Source organism: Mirounga leonina, unplaced genomic scaffold (genome assembly GCF_011800145.1).
Source record: "Mirounga leonina isolate KUSES-001 unplaced genomic scaffold, KU_Mleo_1.0 Mir_129, whole genome shotgun sequence".
NCBI lineage: Eukaryota > Metazoa > Chordata > Mammalia > Carnivora > Phocidae > Mirounga > Mirounga leonina.
Window position 1 is genome coordinate 76,331,441 of NW_023270323.1, and position 22,294 is coordinate 76,353,734.

Sequence of the window (22,294 nt, forward strand, 5' to 3'; positions counted from 1 at the left end):
ATTGTACATTCTAGTAGCATTAAGTACAATCACATTGTTCTGAAATCCCCAGCATTCACCCCCAAATCTTTTTCATCTTACAAAACTGAAATTCTGTTCCCACTAACACACTCCCCCTTCCATCCTCCCCCCAGCTCCCTGCCACGCATCATTCTACTTTCTGTCTCTATGAATTTGACCCTCTAAGACCCTCATGTAAGTGTTATGACAGAGTATTTGTCTTTTTTGATTGGCTTACTTCACTTAGCATAAAATCTTCATGGTTTATCCATGTTGTAGTATGTGTCAGAATTTCCTTCCTTTTTACAGTTAAATAAAATTCCATAGTATGTGTATATATTTTTTTGTTTATCCATTCATTCACTGAATGGACACCTGGGTTGCTTCCACTTTTGGCTATTGTGAATAATGCTGCTACAAACATTGGTATACAGATATCTCTTTCAATTCTTTTGGATATATACCCAGAAGTGAAATTACAGGATTATATAATTCTACCTTTAATTTTCCGGGGAACAGCCAAGCTGTTTTATCTTTTTATTTTTTTGATAGTTACCATCCTAATATGTATGAGGTGGTATCATCATGGTTTTGATTTGCATTTCCCTAATGATTAGTGTCTTTTCATGTGCGTACTACATATATGTATATCTTCTTTGGAGAAATGTCTGTTCAAGTCCTTTGCCCATTTTTCAATCCTAACCTAACCCCCAATGTGATGGTATTAGGAGTTGAGGCCTTTGGGAGGTAATTAGGTTATGAGGGTGGAGCCTTCATGAATAGGATTAGTCAGTCCCCTTATAAGGGAATGAAGAGGCCAGAGCTCTTTCTGCTCTTTGCCATGGAAAGATACAATGAAAAGATGGGCATCTACAAACCAGTAAGTGGCTCTCATCAAACACAATATCTGCCAACGCTTTGATCTTGCACTGCCCAGCCTAAAGAATTGTGAAAATAAAAGTCTGTTGTTTAAGCCACTCAGTCTATAACAATATGCTATTTTAGTCCAAACTGACTAAGATGACAAGAGTTTTTTACATGGTGTGAATGTTATTTTCTCCCATTCCATGGGCTGCCTTTACAATCTCTTGATTGTATCCTTTGATGCACATAAGTTTTTAATTTTGATGTAATTCAATTCACCTATTTTTTTTCTTTTGTCATTTGTGCTTTTGGTGTCATATACAAAAAAATCATCACTAAATCTGATGTTATGAAGTCTCCCCTGTTTTCTTCTAAGGGGTCTTACTCTTAAGTCTTTGATTTACTTTGAGTTAATTTTTGTAGATCCTCAGAAGAATAAACATTGTTAAAATGTCTATGCTACCCAGAGCAATCTATACCTTCAATGCCATCCCGATCAAAATTCCAATGACATTTTTCAAAGTGCTGGAACAAACAATCCTAAAATTTCTATGGAATCAGAAAAGACCCCGAATCGCCAAGGAAATGTTGAAAAAGAAAAACAAAGCTGGTGACATCACGTTGCCCGATTTCAAGCTATATTACAAAGCTGTGATCACCAAGACAGCATGGTACTGCCACAAAAACAGACATATAGACCAATGGAACAGAATAGAGAGCCCAGATATGGACCCTCAACTCTATGGTCAAATAATCTTTGACAAAGCAGGAAAAAACATGCAATGGAAAAAAGACAGTCTCTTCAATAAATGGTGCTGGGAAAATTGGACAGTCACATGCAGAAGAATGAAACTCGACCATTCTCTAACACCATTCACAAAGATAAACTCAAAGCGGATGAAAGACCTCAATGTAAGACAGGAATCCATCAAAATCCTAGAGGAGAACCTAGGCAGTAACCTCTTTGACATCGGCCACAGCAACTTCTTTCAAGATACATCTCCAAAAGCTAGTGAAACAAAAGCAAAAATGAACTTTTGGGACTTCATCAAGATAAAAAGCTTCTGCACAGCAAAGGAAACAGTCAACAAAACAAAGAGGCAACCCACAGAATAGGAGAAGATATTTGCAAATTACACTACAGATAAAGGGCTGGTATCCAAGATCTATAAAGAACTTCTCAAACTCAACACTCAAAAAACAAATAATCAAGTCAAAAAGTGGGCAGAAGATATGAAAAGACACTTCTCTGAAGAAGACATACAAATGGCTAACAGACACATGAAAAAATGTTCATCATCATTAGCCATCAGGGAAATCCAAATCAAAACCACATTGAGATACCACCTTACACCAGTTAGAATGGCAAAAATGGACAGGGAAAGAAACAACAAATGTTGGAGAGGTTAGGGAGAAAGGGGAACCCTCTTACACTGTTGGTGGGAATGCAAGTTGGTACAGCCACTTTGGAAAACAGTGTGGAGGTGCCTCAAAAATTTAAAAATAGAGCTACCCTATGACCCAGCAATTGCACTACTGAGTATTTACCCCAAAGACACAGATGTAGTGAAAAGAAGGGCCACATGCACCCCCATGTTCATAGCAGCAATGTTCACAATAGCCAAACTGTGGAAAGAGCCGAGATGCCCTTCAACAGATGAATGGATAAAGAAGATGTGGTCCATATATACAATGGAATATTACTCAGCAATCAGAAAGGATGAATACCCAACTTTTACATCAACATGGATGGGACTGAAGGAGATTATGCTAAGTGAAATAAGTCAAGCAGAGAAAGTCAATTATCATATGGTTTCACTTATTTGTGGAACATAAGGAATAGCATGGAGGACATTAGGAGAAGGAAGGGAAAAATGGGGGGGGAATTGGAGGGAGAGATGAACCATGAGAGACTATGGACTCTGAGAAACAAACAGGGTTTTAGAGGGGAGGAGGGGGGGGGATTGGTTAGCCCAGTGATGGGTATTAAGGGGGGCACATACTGCATGGAGCATTGGGTGTTATACGAAAACAATGGATCGTGGATCACCACATCAAAAACCAATGATGTATTTTATGGTGACTAACATAATAAAATTAAAATTTTTGTAGATCCTGAAAGGCAAGGGTCCAACTCCATTCTTTTGTGTGTGTAAATTCAGTTTCCCAAACATCATTTGTTGAAATGACTTTTCTTGCCCCATTAGTCTTTCCACCCTTGTCAAAAATCATTTGACTATCCATGCAAGGGTTTTTCTTAGGCTCTTGATTCTATTCCATTGGTTTATATGTCTGTCTTTATGATGGTACCACACTGTTTTGACTATTGTAGCTTTGTACTAAGTTTTGAAATCAGGAAGTATGGGGCCTCCAGCTTTATTCTTTTTCTTTTCTTTTTTTTTTTTTTAAAGATTTTATTTATTCATCTGAGACACAGAGATAGAGAGAGAGAGAGAATGAACAGGGGGAGAGCAGAGGGAGAGGGAGAAGCAGGCTCCCCGCTGAGCCAGGAGCCCAATGTGGGGCTCGATCCCAGGACCCTGGGATCATGACCTGAGCTGAAGGCAGAGGCTTAACCATCTGAGCCACCCAGGCGCCCCAGCTTTATTCTTTTTCAAGATTTTTTTGATTATTCAGGTTCCTTTGAAATGCCATATGAATTTTAGGATGGGCTTTTCTATTTCTGTAAAAAAAAAAAAATGCCTTTGAGATTTTGACAGCAATTGCACTGAATCTGTGTATCACAGCATTATGAAGTCTTCCAATCCATGTGCACAAGATGACTTTCCATTTATTTGTGTCTTAACCCAGCAGGGTTTTGTAGTTTTCACTGTACAAGTCTTTCACGTCTTAAGTTTATTCCTAATTATTTTATTCTCTTTGATGCTATGGTGAATGAAATTGTTTTCTTAATTTCCTTTTTGGATTGTTCATTGTTAGTGTGTAGAAATGTAACCGATTTTTGTGTGTTGAATTTTTAATACTATTTAAAAATGCTTATATACTAATGTAACATTTTTAAAGAAGGTACAAAATGGGTATTAAGGAGGGCACGTGTTGTGATGAGCACTGTGTGTTATATGCAACTAATGAATCATTGGACATAATAAAACATTTTTAAAAATTGAAAAAATTAATTAATTTTAAAAACTGTATACATAGAAAAATCCCAATTTAATTAGAACAAAAATAACATATATGCACACATGTATATATATAACCTATGAAGAATATCCTCTGGAATTCTGCTGAGTGATTGCTTGATGAGTTTTTTCTTTGTTTCTGTGTTTTCTAAGATCTCTACATGAGCATGTATTACTTATATAACCAGGAAACAACAAAAAGAATAATAAATATTTTTTAAAGGTAGATAAGGCAATGCAGCACTCAGATCCCCCTTCGAGGAAAGACTTGGTGCCCAGCTATGGGCAATGTGGCCTTGTAGAGAGCCTCCAGCTTCATGGTCTAGATCAGCTGCAGAGAGCCACCTCACCTGAGGTCATGCCCTTCCTGTAGACAGCCTACACCTGGTAACAGAGCATGGCAGAAGTATAATGGCCAGCCATTTAGCCTGACAGGTGACACTCAGACAGGCAAAGCTTGCTCCAGTGTTCACTGCCAGGTGAGGCTTTGTCAGCCCAGATCACAACTTGCCCAAGTCCTCTTTTGCCCAATCCCACTTCCTCCTTCTTCCCTTCATGGGTGGTCACTGATTGTGTTGGGGGGAGACCCCACAACCACCCCAAGTTCGATGATTCATCAGGAGGATTCACAACACTCAGCCTATAGTCATTCTCACAGCTATGATTTATTACAGGGAGAAGATACAGAGCAAACTCAGCATAGGGAAAAGGCACATGGGGTTAAATCCTGAAGAAAGCAGAAGCAAGCTTCCAGAGTCCTCTCCCAAGGCCATCACACAAGACTTGTTTAGTTCCTCCAGCAATGGGTGTAACAACATGGCAAAGCTCATGACAGACAGTGCCCAGGGCTTTTATCCAGGACTGGTCACTTAGACACCCTCTCCCTAGCATGTACCAAAGTTCCAGACTCCCAGAATGAAAGCAGGCCTTAAAAATAAAATATATTGTTTATAATATATTTATATTTATAATATAATAGCTTCAGCACAGTGAGCCACTCTTATCAGTTTGGGGAATGGTGGCAACTGTCCTGAAATCCAAGTTTGCAGACATTGACCAAGGGCTAACCTTGCAAGCAGGCCTTTCTAAGGAGGGCAATCTCAGGCCAGATATATTAACTCTTTTCTGCATGCTGGTAAACATATTATACTCTAAACTCTGTCTCAGCATCTGCTTCTAGAAAAGCCAATCTACTACTAGTTTAATTAGGAATGACTGTAGATTATGAGAACATTAAATGTATTACTTAGGGGCTAGAAGACAACAAAAGCAGTCCTCATTCCTTTGGTAACAATGAAGGCTGTAGTCAAGGTTAAATTTTTCTCACAGACCAACAAGGCCAACCTGACCCTCAAGAGAGTCAAAGCCAAGTTAAGTCAGAAACAGGAGCTTTGATCCAGACATTTATTGGAACCTGAATCAAAGAGTAATGCCACATATGACTTTTTCGGCTATTGATCAATCAACCTTGGTCCAAAGATGCTGTTACCAAATACGGTCAGGGAACCAGTTCTGTTCCCATATTTGAATATCCTCCTGATTCTAAATATTACATTTTAATTAACACCAAAATGACACGCAAATTCTCCATATGTGCTGGAAATAGCCCTCTTTGCCCTGATATGTATACCTACTGGATAAGGGAAAAAAACCAATACACTGTATAAACATGAATAGCATTGCACCGAGGATACATTAAAATATTGATGGAAAGGAAACAAAAAATCTGTGTCTAAAGAGAACAAAGGGGATATTGATTAGCAATTTGTTTTCAAGATTCCTCTTTCACAGAAGGCAAGGGCTTTTTTTTTTTTTTTCCAGCTTTAGCAAGAAGAATGGGGAGATACAAGGAATTAATGGCATCTGATCACCAAAAACACACTAGTCCCTAGGCTAGGTGCATGTAATGGGTTTAATTGTGTCTTCCAAAAAGATATGCTGAAGTCTTAACCCCCAGTACCTATAAATGTGACCATATTTGGAAATAAGGTCTTTGCAAATGTAATCAAATTGAGTTCATATTGGATTAGGGTGGGCCCTAAATCTAATGAATGTTCCTTATAAAGACAGGGAAATGTGGAGACAGATTCACACAGAGAGGCCCATGTGGCCATGGAGGCAGAGATTGGAGTGATGTAGGTACAACCAAGGAAGGATTTCCAGGAGCCACCAGAAGCTAGGAAGAGGCAAGGCTTCTTCTCTAAAGCCATCAAAGGGAGCACAGCTCTGCCAACACCTTAATTTCAGACCTCTAGCCTTCAGAACTGTGACGGAATAAGATTCTGTTATTCTAAGCTCCTCAGTTTGTGATTATTTGTTAGGGCAGCCCCAGAAAACTAATATGGTATGATATATGCTTTGCATCATTCAATCTTCAGCAATCCTGTGGGGTATGTATTATCTCCATTCTATTGATAGGTAAATGTAGATGGAAAGAGATTAAATAATCAAAGTCCATAACTAAAAAACCAGAGCTAGCCCTGTTTGACTCCAAAGTCCATGCTCTCCACCCATTAGATCACACTGCTTTTATCCAGGGAGTTGTGCGGTTTTTCTAAAAACATTTTTAGTCCCAACCTCCCACACCATGGTAGAAGTTACCTGCCTGATTGATGAGAACCAGAAACAAAGACTAGGACAGAATTATATGCAGGCAGGGTCCCACTGTACTGTAAAAGGTAGAAACAGATCTTTCTATCTCCTTCTGTCGGTCTTCTCCTTTCCTACTTCATGAAGTAGAACTGGTCAACTGGGTCAGGCCACCATGCTTGTCTTCTTCTTACCACCTCCATCTTCTCTGAATCTCCACCTGAAGTCTTGCCCTCCTTTGGCCATTCACATGGCCAAGAGAATTTGAAGAGTAGAGGCGATGTGGCAGGTCATGGGAACAGGACCTGACACCGATGCAGGAATGAATGCCTGTTATCTAGGAAAAGAGCAAAGGTAGGGCAAGCTCTACAGATCCCGCCATCTTTCTCCCTTCTCTCTTGCAATCCCTACTTTCTGCTACCAAGTGATAAGTGCATGTAGGTAGAGATTGCCTGCTAGGGGCAGGTCCACTCACAACTCCCACTTTCTTCTGTCAATCCTCAGTATCAGTGTTGCTAAATTAAGCTAGGTCTTGCTCACCTGACCTGCCCAAAATGCCTCTGCTCTTCAAATTTCCTCCTCCATGTAAATGGCCAAAGGAGAGTAAGATCTTAAGATGTAGCTTTATGGGAAGAGGGAGGCTCCATATAATCACTACCACCTTTGTCATCATCATCACTTTCACCATGATCATCACCATAATGACTATCATCATCCTCACCATCACATCACCATCATCACCATCACTATCATCATCACCATCATCCTCATCATCACCATCATCATCACCACCACCATCATCATAGCTGACATGTACTGAGCAGACACTAAGTGCCAGAGTGGTTCCAAGTGCTTTACATGCATTAATCCATTTAATTCTCACAATACCATAAAATGGGCACTGTTTTAGTCTACATTTTACAAATTAGAATGCAAAAGTACTAAGAAGTTAAATAAATGGCCCAAGATCACAGAGCTAGTCAATAGTGAACGTGGGATTCACACCCAGCAGTTCGGGCTAGTAGCCCTCATACCACAGCTGCCTCTCTGGGGCTCGGGCTCTGGCCTGGCCTTTTACCAGCAGCCCTGCACTGGGTCATCAGGGTCTTGGGCCACTGTGAACAGTGATTCCTATTCTGAGTATACAGCTCACTCTGCTGGACTGACTGGTAGGGCAGGATTTTAAAAATCTCCCAGTGTCTGGCCAAAAGTTTTTACAATCCATTCCTCAAAACTATTCTTAACCATCAATATCTTTATTGAACTTCTGCCAGAGGCCAGGCCTTACTCCTTTTTTAGTCTTTGGAACAATACTTTAAACTCAGAATTCTTATATCCATTTCATATGTGCAGAAACAAAGCTTTGCTATAACTGTGTTTGATAAAACTCTGTATTTAAGTGGAGAGTTTCCTGAAACTCTCTCTTTAAGTGGGCTACCAGGGTTAACTCTGCACTTGGATGTGGTGGTAAACTTTCTTGACATCTAGTTTATTCAGTGAGCCCAGGGCTGCGTGCTGGAAGGACAAGGGGGTATTTTAGAAAGTTAAATCTAGCTACTTCGTGACATCAGCCTGGAGGAGGACAAACTGGATGTGACAGCTAAGGAAGAGAGGATGAGGACATGAAACAAGGCTGCAGAAAGCAGTAGAACATGCTAGTAAAGACTGAGGCTCTACTTGGGGGTTCAGCTCTCAGCTCTACCCCCTATCACACCGTGGGACCCTGGGCCTCCCCTTCTATAAGCTGCAATTTCCCATCTGTAAAATGAGGATTAAAATAGTGCCTATGGTTCCTTGCTAAGTTAAACACAGAATTACCATACAACCCAGTAATCTGGTCCTGGGTGTATACTCCAAAGAACAGAAAACAGGTGTTCAAATAAAAATCTGTACCTGAATCTTCACAGGGGCACTATTCACAATAGCCAGAAGATGGGGCAAGCCCAGAGGTCCACCACCTGATGAAGAGATAAAGAAAATGTGGTCCACCCATACAAGGAATAAGATTCAGCCATAAAAAGGAATGAAGTACCAATAAACGCGACGACATGGATGGACCTCAAAAATATCATGCTAAGGAAAGAAGCTGGACACAAAAGGCCACATTGCATTACATGAAATGGCCGGAACAGGCAAATCTATAGAGACAGAAGGCAAATTAGTGGTTGCCAGAGACTGAGGGTGGAGGGGAGAATGGAGAGCAACTACTCAATGGGAAGAGAGTTCCCTTTTGGGGTGATGAAAATGTTCCAGACCTAGACAGTGGTGCTGTCTGCTCAACAATGAACATACTAAATGTCAATAATGGTAAATTTCATGTGTGTGTCCTTTACTACACACACAATATAGGGCCTACTAGCTAGGGATGCAGGACACAGAGATCAGTCAGTAAATCTGAGCTATTACTGCTACTTCTGGCAGGCTGGAGGGAAAGGTAGAAATTAGGGGAATATTTAGGTGACAGAGTCCACAGGACACAGTGACTGAGCATGAACGAATGTGTGGGATGCCAGAGATAGGGGCCAAAAATGTCCCTGGATGTCTCACTTGGGAGGCTGGGTGCTGGTGGGGCCCACGACCACAGGGACAGGTGCAGAAATTTAAGCACCTAGAGCACTAGAAATCAGCCCTGAGTTAATCATACTTTTGAGATTTCCTCCAGAAATCTTGCAGCCAAATTTCACTGATAATTATTATAAGTACAGATTTCAAAGAGCCTATTTACCATAAACTTCATTAACGAAAGAATAAGGAAAGAGAAGCGGCTCAGTGATCCCAGCCTCCTCATCCCCAGGCCCTAACTTTCCCGCTTGTCTCTGACAAAGAATCATGTGCTATTACCATCTCTTTAATCATGTATTAGGTGAGAGCAGATTCCTTTGATGAGTTCTATCACTGCATTTATGAAGAGCAATGCTGGACCAAAAAAAAAAGTCTTTCAAAAGGAATGCTTTCAATGCTTATAATCCAACAGCAAATTATAAAAGCATGAGGAGGAGTTGTTTATACAGTTTGACTTCAATTACATAATAAATAAATTCATAGACTTATAGAAGCAAGAAGCCAACATGTTAACAATGGTCCTCCAGTGGTGGGATTATGAGGTAATGTTATTTTATTTTTCCAACTTTCTCTGTGAGTGTCTGTGTAATATGAGGGGGCATTTACTCTAGATGTCCACAGTGGACATATATTAAATCCTACCCACCTACCCCCAAAAGACAGAAAAAGTTTGGAGAAAAGAGAAGACCATACAGAATTTCTCTGGAAGGGATTTCAGGAGTAATTTAGTTGAAATCCTTCACTCTGAGCTAAAGATCCAAGAAGCAGAGGGGGTCAGTGACTTGTGGACTTTTGTCCCACAGCCCTTGAGGGCAGAGCCTCTGGGCTTCCCAGCTGGCAATGCTGAAAAGAGTGAGAGTTTAGGAGTAATCACTGGTAGAGGGAATCACACTTATTAATGTAGCTTTGCTAAGGTACCAGTCTCGTGAAGAAGTGGATTTGAGAACAAATTGCCCAGCATGACTCTTCGTTAACATAGTCATGAAGCTTCAGGACCCTGGCCAGTTCCCACAGCCTCTCCAGATCTGATTTTTTTTTTTCACTCTCAAAGGAGAAAGTGAAACTAAATCATCTGTAAAGTCTCTTCCAGGGCAAAAATTCTATTCTGATGTCACAAAAATGTATTAAATGCCAACCAGGAAACTAATCTCAATGTAACCGACTGACAAGGCTTATCAGATGTCCCAATGTCGTGGGATCCCAGCCAAGGGTGTTACCAGCACGCCTGGAGAAGGTTTAGGAATCAGAGGTGCAGAAGTTGGTCAGGCTCCTGCAGGATGTTGTCCAAAGCACAGGTAAGAAAAGAACAGCATATGCAAAACAGGGTGCAGTGTGGAAAACACAGGGACCCAGCAGCACCAGGAGATAGCAGCGGCCAACTTTTCTGATGGCTCCTGAATATTAACCTGAGGTAATTGGGCTTAATCCAGTAGGCAATAGGGAGTCCCTCCAGAAAGGGAAAAGCAAGCAGGTTTGTGTTTTAGAAAGATCACTACAGTGACGACGATGGGCTAGAGGAGAGTAGGGCTGGACAAGTAGGAGGCTGGTGCAGTGATCCATACAAGAGGTGACACAGGGAAGGTAGACGTGATGATGTGTGATTGCACACCTCCCATCTTCTGAGTGCAAGTCAACGAGCCATGAGATTCTGCACAGTTACACGCTCCCTCTACTGTGCTCAAGGGTACACACTGTAAATTTCTGTGTTTGAGAAATTCTCATGTCGCATAGCTATCTAATGACACTTTCTTTTTGTTATTAATAGAAGCTCTTTATATATCAAAGACGTCAATCCTTTTTTATGTCTGTTACAAGTATTTTCCCAAATTTGTCACTTACCTTTCTTAATGTTGTTTTTAAATGTCAAGTTTTCAACTATTTGTGTACTCAAAGCCATGGTTTTCCTTCGTGGTTTTCTTCATATCATGCGATACTGACCTATATTTACCTTTTAGAAATTGTTTTACCGAGATTTTAATCTGATGAGGGAATTCATCTTTATTTTTCTTCCAAAAGATCCAGCCAGTTGCCCATAAATTTATGAGTGATACATTCTTTTCTCACTGATTTGAAATACCATTTTATTATATGGACATCTGTGTACATTCTCTATTCTGTCCCATTGGTCTGGCTTTTCTTGAGTTGCATACTGTATTAATGTAGCTTTATAATTCTTTAATATCTCCTAGGGCAAACCCTCCCACATTACTCTTCATTGTCACAATGTTCTCATCTAGTTTCAGAAATTTATGTTTTCAGGTGAAACTCTGATTAATTTGATCACCTATCTCCCCCCAAATCCTATTAAAATTATTATTGGAACTGCATTCTACATGAATTTGGGAGATGTAACAGTTGGTTTAAATGTCTCTCTCTTGATTAGATCCAAGATCCTTGTTCTCCGGGTCCCTGCCCTGGCGCCCAGCCCTTTCGAGGGCATAAGGGATCAACACAAGAAGTTGTGGGGAGCTCCAACACAACCTGAACACCAATGTCCAGCACGTACAGTGTGATCTTTTTTTCCTCCCAGACTCTTCATGCAGCAGACAGAAAGGGCAAGAGGACTTCGTGATACAAAATGGGAAGCAATTTCCTGGGGCCTTGCCTTCCTTGGCTGACACCTGCCAGTTTCACCCTCAGGAATGTAACAGAAAACAAAGGAGCTGATGGATGGGGGTCATGATTCATGATTATCACAAAACACCCACAGAGGGGTGGTGTCTGCACGTGCATATAATAATAATAATAGCAAAGACAGCGGCTGACGTTTACTGAGCACTTAGAAAACGCCAGGCACTGTGCTGAGTGCTTTACACATATCAATCCATTTACTTTGACGACCACCCTAGGAAGTGGGTACTATTATCACTAATTTCACAGCTAGGACACTGAGGCTCAGGGAGGTAAGGAACATACTTGCAGTCACATACAATCAGTGGGCAGGCAAGGATTCAAAGCTAGGCCTTTGGTCCAAGAACTTGCTGTCCCCACAACACTGTAAGGCCATCACATTTATATACCTCATCTTCCCGCTCAGTGGTGATCTCCCTGAACGTGGTCCACAGCGCAGGGTCACCTGGACCAGGGGCTGTAGGGCTGAAATCCAACCCAGTTCTCCATTGCCAAACTGTGCGTCCAGGGGTCCGCGCCCCAGAGCGGGTACCTACTCCTGTTGCCCTTGAAGACAATGTGTGGGCGGGAGGCTGCCCTGAAGACCAGGGTGTGGCCCATCTCCAACCACAAGAGAGGGCCTGGGGCATGGGGGAAGGGCTCATAAATATCAATTAAGTGAACGTTCTCTGACTTCTATTACAACCACGCAGCAACCAGACACCTACCCCACCTCGAAGCAATCACCGGCATTAATGACAATCAACAATCAGCTCAGTCAAGGGATATTTACCTATTGAGTACCACTCAGAATGTAAGGCACAGAACGGGGCACAAGGATGAAGCGGACATGGCCCCACCCTCCAGGAGGGCACAGACCAGCCAGGAGGATAGCTGCCACCTGTCTTCCTGAGTCCCCCGCCCTCCCCCCACCATAAATCCTCCCTTTGTTATAGCCAGACCTGGATTTTGTTTCCATCTCTTTGGGGCAGAGATTCAGCTCCCCAGGAGGTGGTGTGGCCCACTGCCCAACAACAGGGCTCTGGAGCCAAAGTGCCTGTGTTCAAATCCTGGTTCCAACCCCTATGAGGGAAGCACACACACAGCACGCCCAAGACTGCTATCCTCTGAGAGGCCAGCATGCAAGGCGGGGCCTTGGCTGGCATCTAGAAACTTGGATTTCGGGAGGGTTCCCACCATTCCCTGATAAGAGTGGCTCACTGCACCTAAGCTGTCATGCAAACAACATAGTTTACACTGAACACACTGCTCCCAGGAGTCTGGAACCCTGGTATGTGCCACGCAGAGGATGCCGTGTGCCCAGTCCCCAGTAAAAACCCTGGTGCTGGTCTCTGATGAGCTGTGCTGTCACACTCACTGCTGGACAACTCTGTGCATCCTGTGTGACTCCCACCGGGAGAGGACTCTGGAAGCTAAGGCCTGATGTCTTGCAGACTTCGCCCCGTGCACCTCTGCCCTTTGCTGATTTTACTCTGCATCCTTCTCAGTAATAAATCAGCCATGAGTATGACTATACATGGAGTCCTGTGTGTCCTAGTCAATCACTGAGCCTGGGAGTGGTGCTGGGAATCCTGACACACTAGCTGGGTGACCTCGGGCAAATTACTTGGCCTGTGGGTGCCTTGGTTTCCCCATCTATGAAATGAAGGTGATTTAAAAATAGAATCTACCCCCAGGATTGCAGTGAAGACCACACAATTCAGCGTATGTCAATTGCTTAATGTCTGGCCCCAGCAGGTGCTGAAGCAATGCAAAGTGCGCTCACAAGGTGAAGAAACACCTTCTTGCCCAGATGGAGGGCCATCCAGGCAACCACCCCGACAGCCTCTGGCTACACTGGGGGACCCCACACTGCACGGTGGTCTGCGCTCCCAAGGCCAGCAGTCGCCCCCTCCCTTTGGCTCTGAGGACAGCCAGACACCAACACACCAGAGGCAGAAAAAGACACACTGGGGGGCACCAGGGGGCCGTCCAGCTCAAGTCTTCGCTCTTACCTTTATCTTTTCTTCTGCTGTTATGGTGAAAAGGGCTTTTAGCTGGGTTCTGTTCTAGAAGAAGAAAAGAGAAAAGAAGACACTTTTGTCAACAGGTGTTGGGGCCTGACACAGAGGGTATCATTTTGTGTATCTGCAACCCGCGGTGTCTGGAGCTGCAGTAGGCCTTTGACTGTTGGGGGCCGGGGCTTGTGGGGGTCTCAAAGTCCCTCCAGGGGGTAAGGTCTGTGGACTTGCAGGGCCTCCTTCTCTCCTGGACGCTTGTGTGGATCCAAACACCAGTTTCCCTAATTGGCGAGAAAGCATGGGCCATGTGCCCTCTGGTGAAACGCCGGGGTTTGGGGTCAGCCAGACGGGGGCTGAGGATGGACTCCAAAGCTCAGCAGCTACTCGACAGAGCAGCCAACCGCTCGACCTTTCTGGCATGCTTCTTTCAGGAAAGGTGCAGACAACAGCAAGCGGGGGCTCTGCTGAGGCCACCTCCCAATGTGATGTGCCCCTCCCCTAAGTCCCAGCGCCCCATGGGTCTGTTCCTCCTGCCTTCAAACCTCCTCTGCTCTACGGGAAACGGAAGAGTGTTAGGCCAGCTATCTGTCCAAGCACGCAAGAAGATGCCCTGCAAGAACACACATCGTCCCAGGGACGCAGGCAGAAGATCTGACAACTGAAAGGCAGTACGATGCCGTGGTTAGAGCCGGCCTGCCTGGGCTCACACCTGGCCCCATCACTCACCAGCAGTCTGACTTCAGGCAAGGCATTGACTTCTCTGTGCCTCCGTTTTCCCATCTGTAAAATGGGAATCCTATTCAACTCAGTACGGTTGCTGTGAGGATTAAATTAGCTAATCTAGAGTCTGGAAGTGTGCCTGGCACAGGGAGTGAGCCCTGAAAGTGTTCCTGCTGTCGGCCGTAGTCGGTGGTGGCCGTGGTGGTGTCCGTGTGTATAACCCGGCCTCGAGGCTTGGAGCGTGAAGTCCAGTGAGTGAGGCAACCTCTGTTCATTCCAACCCAGCCGCGGTCCATCCAAGGTGGAGCCCCGACCTGCGCCCCAGAGTTCTTACCATAACAGCGCTAGGGCAGCCCAAACCCATCATGGGCCAGCGGGACACCCTAGTGGAGGCTTCGAAAGGAAATAAAAACACCACAGGGCCCTTGTTTAGGGAGAAAAGGGAATTTTTTAAAAATGTGAGTCTTTAAAGAAAAGACACGTATGAAGCAATCACCTGTCCCCTCCCATTTCTGGATTGTGTCTGTTTGGGGGTATTCACGATGCCCTATGAGTTTCGGGGTCTGGACCCAGACGCCCGAGGCTGCATTCAGAAGCCCACGTTCGATCAGGTTGTTCTATTCCCTTCTCTACCCCCGGGCCCCTCCTCCCTGTGTTTTCTGACACCCGAGGTCTAAGCAGAGAGAAGCTGCAAGTGTGCTATGAAGCTTGACCTCATCTCTTTGCAAACCGTAAATCCTCACCCCTGTGCTTACTACAGAAACTTCAAGGCTTGCGAAACATGCTTTAGATCACGGCCTGAAATCAGAAAATGCTGGCCAAGTGAAATCCAGGGATGGCTATGTGAGGTGAGCAGGATGTTTCCATAATATATTGTAAGAAACTGGACATGATTGCTCTAGGTCTTTCCCTCTGGACTATCCATCGCGTGGGGCCTATTTTATCCAACCCTGTATGAATCTGGGGTACGCGTGCGTGTTTGAGAAAGCAGCCTCCAGACCCAGACACGATGCATGTCTGACAGTACCACCTCCGGCTAGACAATTCGTGAGCAGGAATGACAGCCTTCCCCCACCCCCACCTGCCGGGGATGTGTTCCCAGGCCCCCAGAGGATGCCTGAAACCACAGACAGTCCCGAACCTTAGACACGCCGTTCTGTACTATACATACATCCAGTTAAACTGATGAGTTAGGCACAGTAAGAGACTGAGGACAATAACTAAAAATAAAACAGAACAATTTTAACAGTGCACCGTGGTAAAAGCTGTGTGAATGCTCTCTCACTCCCCCTTCTGTTTGTGATGATCTGTGGGACAAAATGCCCCGTGATGAGACCAAGTGAGATGAAGGGCAAAGCATTATGACATCGCCTGAGGCTGCTATTGACCTTCAGACCATGCATCAGGGGGACCTGTGCTTCCGGCCCACGGCCAGTCACAGGCAGCTCTTACTGTCTCCTCCATTACGCTCATGCAATTCTAAAACGCCAGGAGAAGAGATCTGGGGGAGAATCTTCCTACTCCTCTCATCGTTGGCGTGGGGACACTGAAGCCCAAAGACTCAGCGCTGATTCTGAAACGCAGCTGGGTAGTGGTTCCCAGGTGCTCCCGTGTCATACGTCACCTCTTTACCGGGAGGACTCCATCCTGGTGGGCCCTTGCCTGTTTAAATAACTGTCACTGTTTCCCCTTCTGTCATATAAGACGTCTTGGGACCGACTGACAAGCAGAGCAAACTACTGTTCTCATGTGCAGACTCAGACTTGGGTCATTTTCAGCCCCACGTACACTTGACCTTCTACAGGTCATGGAGGAAAGCCCCAGTCACCGAGGGACGGTCAAGTCCAACCGGATGAAACAACGTGAGAACCAAGTACAGGAGCTCCTTGTCAACTCCCAGCACGTAATCACTCAGCAAGTACTGGCCTCCCAGGACTCATCTCTCTGGCAGGAACTAGGCTGAGGTGATGCTGCTGGTCGACCAGAGCCGGCACGCAGGCCAGTGAAGCTTGGAACTCTGGGATCTCCAGGAGGGCAGGTGTGCTGTTCATGTTCCATCTGCGGAACATCTGCCCCTGACGGTTTGGAAGGGGTAGGAAATCACAGGCCATTGCATACAGACACATCTCACCCCCACGGAAGACTGGAGACATTGCTAGAATCATCTCCTTTATGTAGATGAGACACCCGAGCTTCAGAGAAGTTAAAAACTAAACCTTGCCCAGGATTCATTAGTTTACTGATTTGTTCATTCATTTATTCAACAAATATTTACTGAGCATTTACTGTGCACGGCTCTATTTTTGGCACGGAGAACACAGGTGTCCATAGTAAAGATGAGGTCCCTGGTCTCCTGGGGCTAGCGGGGGTGGGGCTTCCTAGAGAAATAAAGCCAATATGACAGACAGGGGAGGCCCCAAGCAAAGGAACAGACGGGTGGCCCTGGAATGAGTGAGGAGCCCCTCCATCCCCCCACCATCCCCCACCTCCATCTCCCCACTAACCCCCACCTCCGTCCCACATCCACCCCACATCCATCTCACCTCCATCCCCACCTCCACCCACACATCCATCTCACCTCCACCCCACATCCATCCCCCATCCATCCCCACCCCCATCTCCCATCCATCCCCACCTCCATCCCCCCTCCATCCCCCATCCATACCCCACCTCCATTCCCCATCCATCCCCTATCCATCCTCACCTCCATCCCCCATCTATCCCCCCTCCATCCCCCCTCCATCCCTCCCTCCATGCCCCCCACCCACCTTCCCCAGGTGCTTCCAGGGTCTTGAGGTCCTAATGCTCAGGCATGAGGAGGTGGAGATTTTCGGTTTTGTGGAGGTTCTGAGTTTCCACCCTTGGTTTCTGACTGTCACCTTCTTCCCTTCTGATTTTAACTCACTTGGTTTCCCGTCCTCTGAAATTGGGACGGTATTTCTTCTGGGTGGTTTTATCTCTATTTTTGTATCCTTCTTTGTCCTCTGTTCCTTTGTCCCTAATTATTTTCTGAGACATTTGTCTCTTCTGACAGCTTAATATAATAGTTTCCTTGTATCTGGTCTTTACCCTTTTGGAATCTTTCTTGTTATCTCATTTTACCTGGGATGTTTTTTCTTATTGCAGCAGGTACTCGAGCCTTGGGCAGAAGGAGCTGGAGGCTGTCGTGGGACCTGGGCAGTGGCACTCTGAGCCTCACTTTCCCCATCTAGTGAAAGGTACTTCCTCCGGAGGCCGAATTCAGAACAAAATGACCAAAGTAACTAGAGCATGAGCTCCTTGAGGACAAGGATGGAATCTCCTCCTGCGTCCCCAGGATGTGCACGAGGCCGGGCACGACACGCAATGAACCACATTCGCCACACGCGCAGATTAAAAGGTGAATGAAACATGAAGATACGAACAGTAATGGTGTTAGAGGCTGAATCGTGTCCCCTCAGAATCCATATGCTGAAGCCTGGCCCCCAGCACCTCACAACGTGACGGTATTTGGAGGTGGGGACTTCACAGAGGTGAGTAACCTAAAATGAGGCCATTAGGGCGACCCTGATGCAATCTTACAAGGACTGGGGTCCTTGTAAGAAAAAGGGATCAGGACACAGACATGCACAGAGGGAAGCCCGCATGAGGACACGGGGAGATGCCGTGCACACACCAAGGAGGGAGGCCTCAGGAAAAACCAACCCTGCCTGCACCTTGATCTTGGACTTCCGGCCTCCAGGATCACGAAAACATAGATTTCCAGTCTGTGGAACTTTGTCAAGGCAGCTCCTAGTGAACTCATGCAAATAGAAACTACTGGATGAGTGCTTATTATATGCAAGACACAGTGAAAAGAACTTAAATCTACCGATCACTTACCTTTATAATAACCCTATGTCAGACCCATGGGAGTTAAGGAATTACTCGAGGTCCTACTGAGATACTAAAGGGAGCCAGGTTCACAGCAAAGTGTGTGAGATTCCAGGGCCCACCCACTCGTCTAGAATTCAGTATCACTGAAGGAAGGAGGGAGGGAGAGGAGGAAGGTAGGAAGGAAGGGGAGAGGAAGGGAAGAAGTGAAGGAAGGAGAGAGGGAGGGAGGGAAGGAGAGGGGGAGAGGCAGGGAGGGAAGGACAGAGGGAGAGAGAGAGGCAGGGAGGGAAGGAAGAGAGGAGCTAAGAGATCGTGTGCTCTAACTGTCAAAGCTTCTAAAACAACAGTGAGGACACAGAAACCAAAGTAAGGAGGACATACCTGCGCTGAGCTCTGAAAGGTGAGCTGGGCAGGAAGCATCAGGACCTCTCCGCTCCCCACTTCTCCGGCCTTAATGGAAGCTGTGTAGCTGACCGAGAAGGAGTCTCCCACTGCTCAGACAGAAAGCATGTGTGAGTCAAGAGGGGCCCTTCCGCCACACCCAGACAAGCCCCAGGTCAAAGGAGGCTGCCACCACAGCTGACGTGGACAGCAAGGGCGCTGCTCAGGTCTCAGGTGCCAGCGATGGGGACAGTGAACTGTGCATGCCCGCTCATAGGGTCCCTCTTCTTCCCCTGGAAGAGGATGTCAGCAGGTGCGAGGAGCCAGGGAGGGCCCTCTGCTGCCCCTGTACGGTCTTCTCCAGGGGCCCCCCGCCCTCCCCAGCACTGCCCGGGACTGGGCGGGTCAGTCTTCCTGATCCAGGGTATTGCCAACTCCCACAAACTTTTGTTTGGAATCTAGGCAGGGATCTACTTATTCCCCAAAATCCTGTTCACACAACGAAGGAGAAGAGTCTTCATCGGACTTGCGGGCCTCGGTGGACAGACTGACGTGAAGCCCTACTCTGACCCTCTGGGCAGCTGGTTCTGTGAGCATGGCAAGGGGCACCAGGAGGCAGGAACCGGCCCTGTGGGTTCATGTGGGGCCCCCTCAGCCCCGTGGTCTCTAACTGGCCCTCGACTGCTTCATTACAAAAACTGTCTGTATTTAAGGGGACTCTTCCCTTGCTCACAGTTCTCCTTAGTAAGAAGTCAAACGGAACATCCGGGCTCTCTGGAGACGGCAGCTCTGCTCCCGGACAGGGGCCACACTCAGACCCCAAGGTGAACCAACAGCTGGGAAAGAGAGGAACGCCAGACGAGGGTGGGGGGCAGACGAGCTACTACCTTAGGTTTCTAGCTTTGCGGGAGGCAGCCCCACTTCCTGGAGGGACCCTCCCATCTGATGTTGGAGATGGGTCCTGCCCACCTTAAGTCCCAACAGCGGATGCCTCCCATTGAGCTGACGTTCTCGTGGGCTCTGGGCACCCGGCAGAGCCCAAGGCACTTTGTAAACTAAAACCGAAAGGACCATCTCTGTCCCAATTCTTTCTGTGACAACCATCCCGCGCCCACCAGAGCTGATACGGGCTTCTCGTCTGAACTGGGCGGTGGTGAGGCTGAGATTGTGATACTTTATTTTTTTTTAACAGCTTTGAGATAAAACTTATGTATCACCCAGTTCACCCATCTTAAGTGTGCACTTCAAGGGATTTTGTGTATTTAGAGTTCTTCGACCACACCACAGTCTGATTTCAGAACATTTCCATCACCCGAACAAGAAAGGCAGTCGCTCTCCACTGCCACACCAAGGCCTAGGCAACCACTAATCTGGTTTTGGGGGGCAGGGGCGGTGGTAATAATTTGTCTTTCTGGACATCTAGAAATAGAATCATATAATATGCACTGTTTGTGTTTGATTTCTTTTACAGAGCAAATGTTTTTTGAGGTTCATCTATGTCATGCATGAATCAGTTCTTCATTCCTTCTTACTGCAAGTCATATTCCATTGTGGGGACAGACAGGATGCTCTCTCGTGTCCCCTATACCTGAAATTTTCTAGAAGTAAGGCACACGAGAAACCTCGTGTTCAACTCATTCTGCTTCCAAGACAAAGGAGCTGCACCCTTTCTGCTGCGGAAGGAACCCCAACTCCTTCCGGACAGCTACAAACCTCGGGAGGCAGGGGCTGGTGGGGGGGATGGATAGAATAAAATATTGGGAAGAGGGGTGGGGAATATCAACTTAATTTGAGAATGTTGGACTTTGGACTTCAAACTTACAAGGGCAAACATGTTGATCTCAGATTTTAATTCCTTTTGGACTTGAATACATTTGGGTTCCAATTTGTAGGGAATTCTTTCCTCAGATTTTCATTTCTCCCTGAGAATTTGCAAAAAGGAGGTGGTAGCAGGTCACTGCTGGAGGATATTTGTGCAAATGAACCCAGTGTTGTCCCCTAAGGGCACTGCAGAGCTCGTGACCCACCTTGTTGACTAGCACCTTGTTGACCAACGTGGCAGGACTTGATTGAATGGTTATCAGAATCAGGGAGAATTTCCAGCCTTGGGTATAGAGTACCCTTTAGGTTATTTGATAATGTAATGCTGTGAGTCAAAGCCTTCACAGGACAGAAAAACCACCTCTTCTACCCTCCAGCAGTCCCAGAGGGACACACACAGGGGCAAAAGGTGGGTGGTTTGGGGGTGCAGGCCTGTCCTGATCTCCTTCCCCAGGGGATCAGTCGCAATCTGCAGATTCGTGAGAAGCCCCAGGAGTGTGGAGAACAACACAAGAGATCCTCAGGGGAAGCTCACGCTCACCACCCACCCCTGACATTTCAGTCCGCAAGCACGGGCACCCTCCCTGAAACAGGGCGGGCTTCTCCCCACCCCTCCTCACTGGGCAGCTCACCCCAACTGATGGGAGGGACTGACCCACGGCAGTGGGCTGCTGGCTGGGGGCACCAGCCTGCAATGGCCAGTGGGGGACAAAGCCCATCCCGCTCTGCGGGTCAGAGACTAGGGCCGCCTGATCAATCTAAGCCTGTCCTCCAGCTCTGCCTCCACCTGTAACTGGGGTCAGCGTTTAACCCTCAAATGCTGTCAAGTACTTCATTTCTCAACGTGTGGAGCCCTCAAAAAAAAAAAAAATGTAAAGGAGAGGAGTAATGAGCACTGAGGCTATGGAACCACTAGGATTTTTATTTTAAAAATCCTCAACACCTTCATTTTATCTTTATGCAATGATAAATCCTTAGGCTCACAGACGGCGTGACAGAATCAACTAAGATGATACCGCAGTGAAGGTCCTGTGAGCAGACCTTACCTGGTGCCGCGGCTGGTCGCCCTCACAGGCTACGCCCGGGCGCCAGCCCCCGGACCCCACAGCCCCGCTGTGGACGGAGGAGACCTCATTGCCTGCGATGCCCAGAGCAGGAGGCAGAGGCTGCCAGGGTGCCCTGCACCTGCTCCCCCGGTGAATGAGCAGGACACTACCTCTCCCCTGGGGCTGTCACTGTGCTCCATATCACACACACACACACAATCAAAACAATCAACCAAATCACTACTGGCATGGGGAACACTTCTCAGGTCAGGCTTCCCATGAAATAACCCCCTTCTCCTTACAGTCACATCCTGAAGCAGGCACTGTCACCGTCCCCAAGTGACAGAGAAGAGGCTGATGTTCTGGGATGGGCAGCGGGCAAAGGTCAGGGTTGGTGGGGCTCAGCACCCCGCGCTGACCCGCGGCCCCGAGCGGGCGAAGTGCAGGAGGGCAGGGAAGTGAGGTGCAGGGGAGGAGAGGGGGGGCCTCCTAGGCAGAGCCTGGGGCCTGAGCGAATGCCGCCAGGCAGGGGAGAGTGACAAGTGTGGTCTGTGTGGCAGGAGTGCAGATGCTGGGAGCCGCTGGGGAAATGAGAGGAGAGAGGCAGGCCTGCCAGACCAGAGGCTGGGAGAGCATGGGGAGGGACCCCGGCAGAGCCAGGGCACGTCGCCTCGTTCGGTCT

At 46.5% G+C, this 22,294-nt stretch overlaps 1 protein-coding gene across 1 annotated transcript in view; it reads right to left on the reverse strand.

Moving 5' to 3' along the window:
* EVC2 (EvC ciliary complex subunit 2) overlaps positions 1–22,294 on the reverse strand; it is a 126,077-nt gene that overhangs the window by 87,599 nt on the left and 16,184 nt on the right. Inside the window, exons 6-7 of the mRNA XM_035005329.1 lie at positions 18,746–18,855; positions 13,784–13,837 (exon numbers count right to left, since the gene is read on the reverse strand). Coding sequence (XP_034861220.1) covers positions 13,784–13,837; positions 18,746–18,855 — 164 coding nt within the window. The remainder of the gene's footprint in view (positions 1–13,783; positions 13,838–18,745; positions 18,856–22,294) is intronic.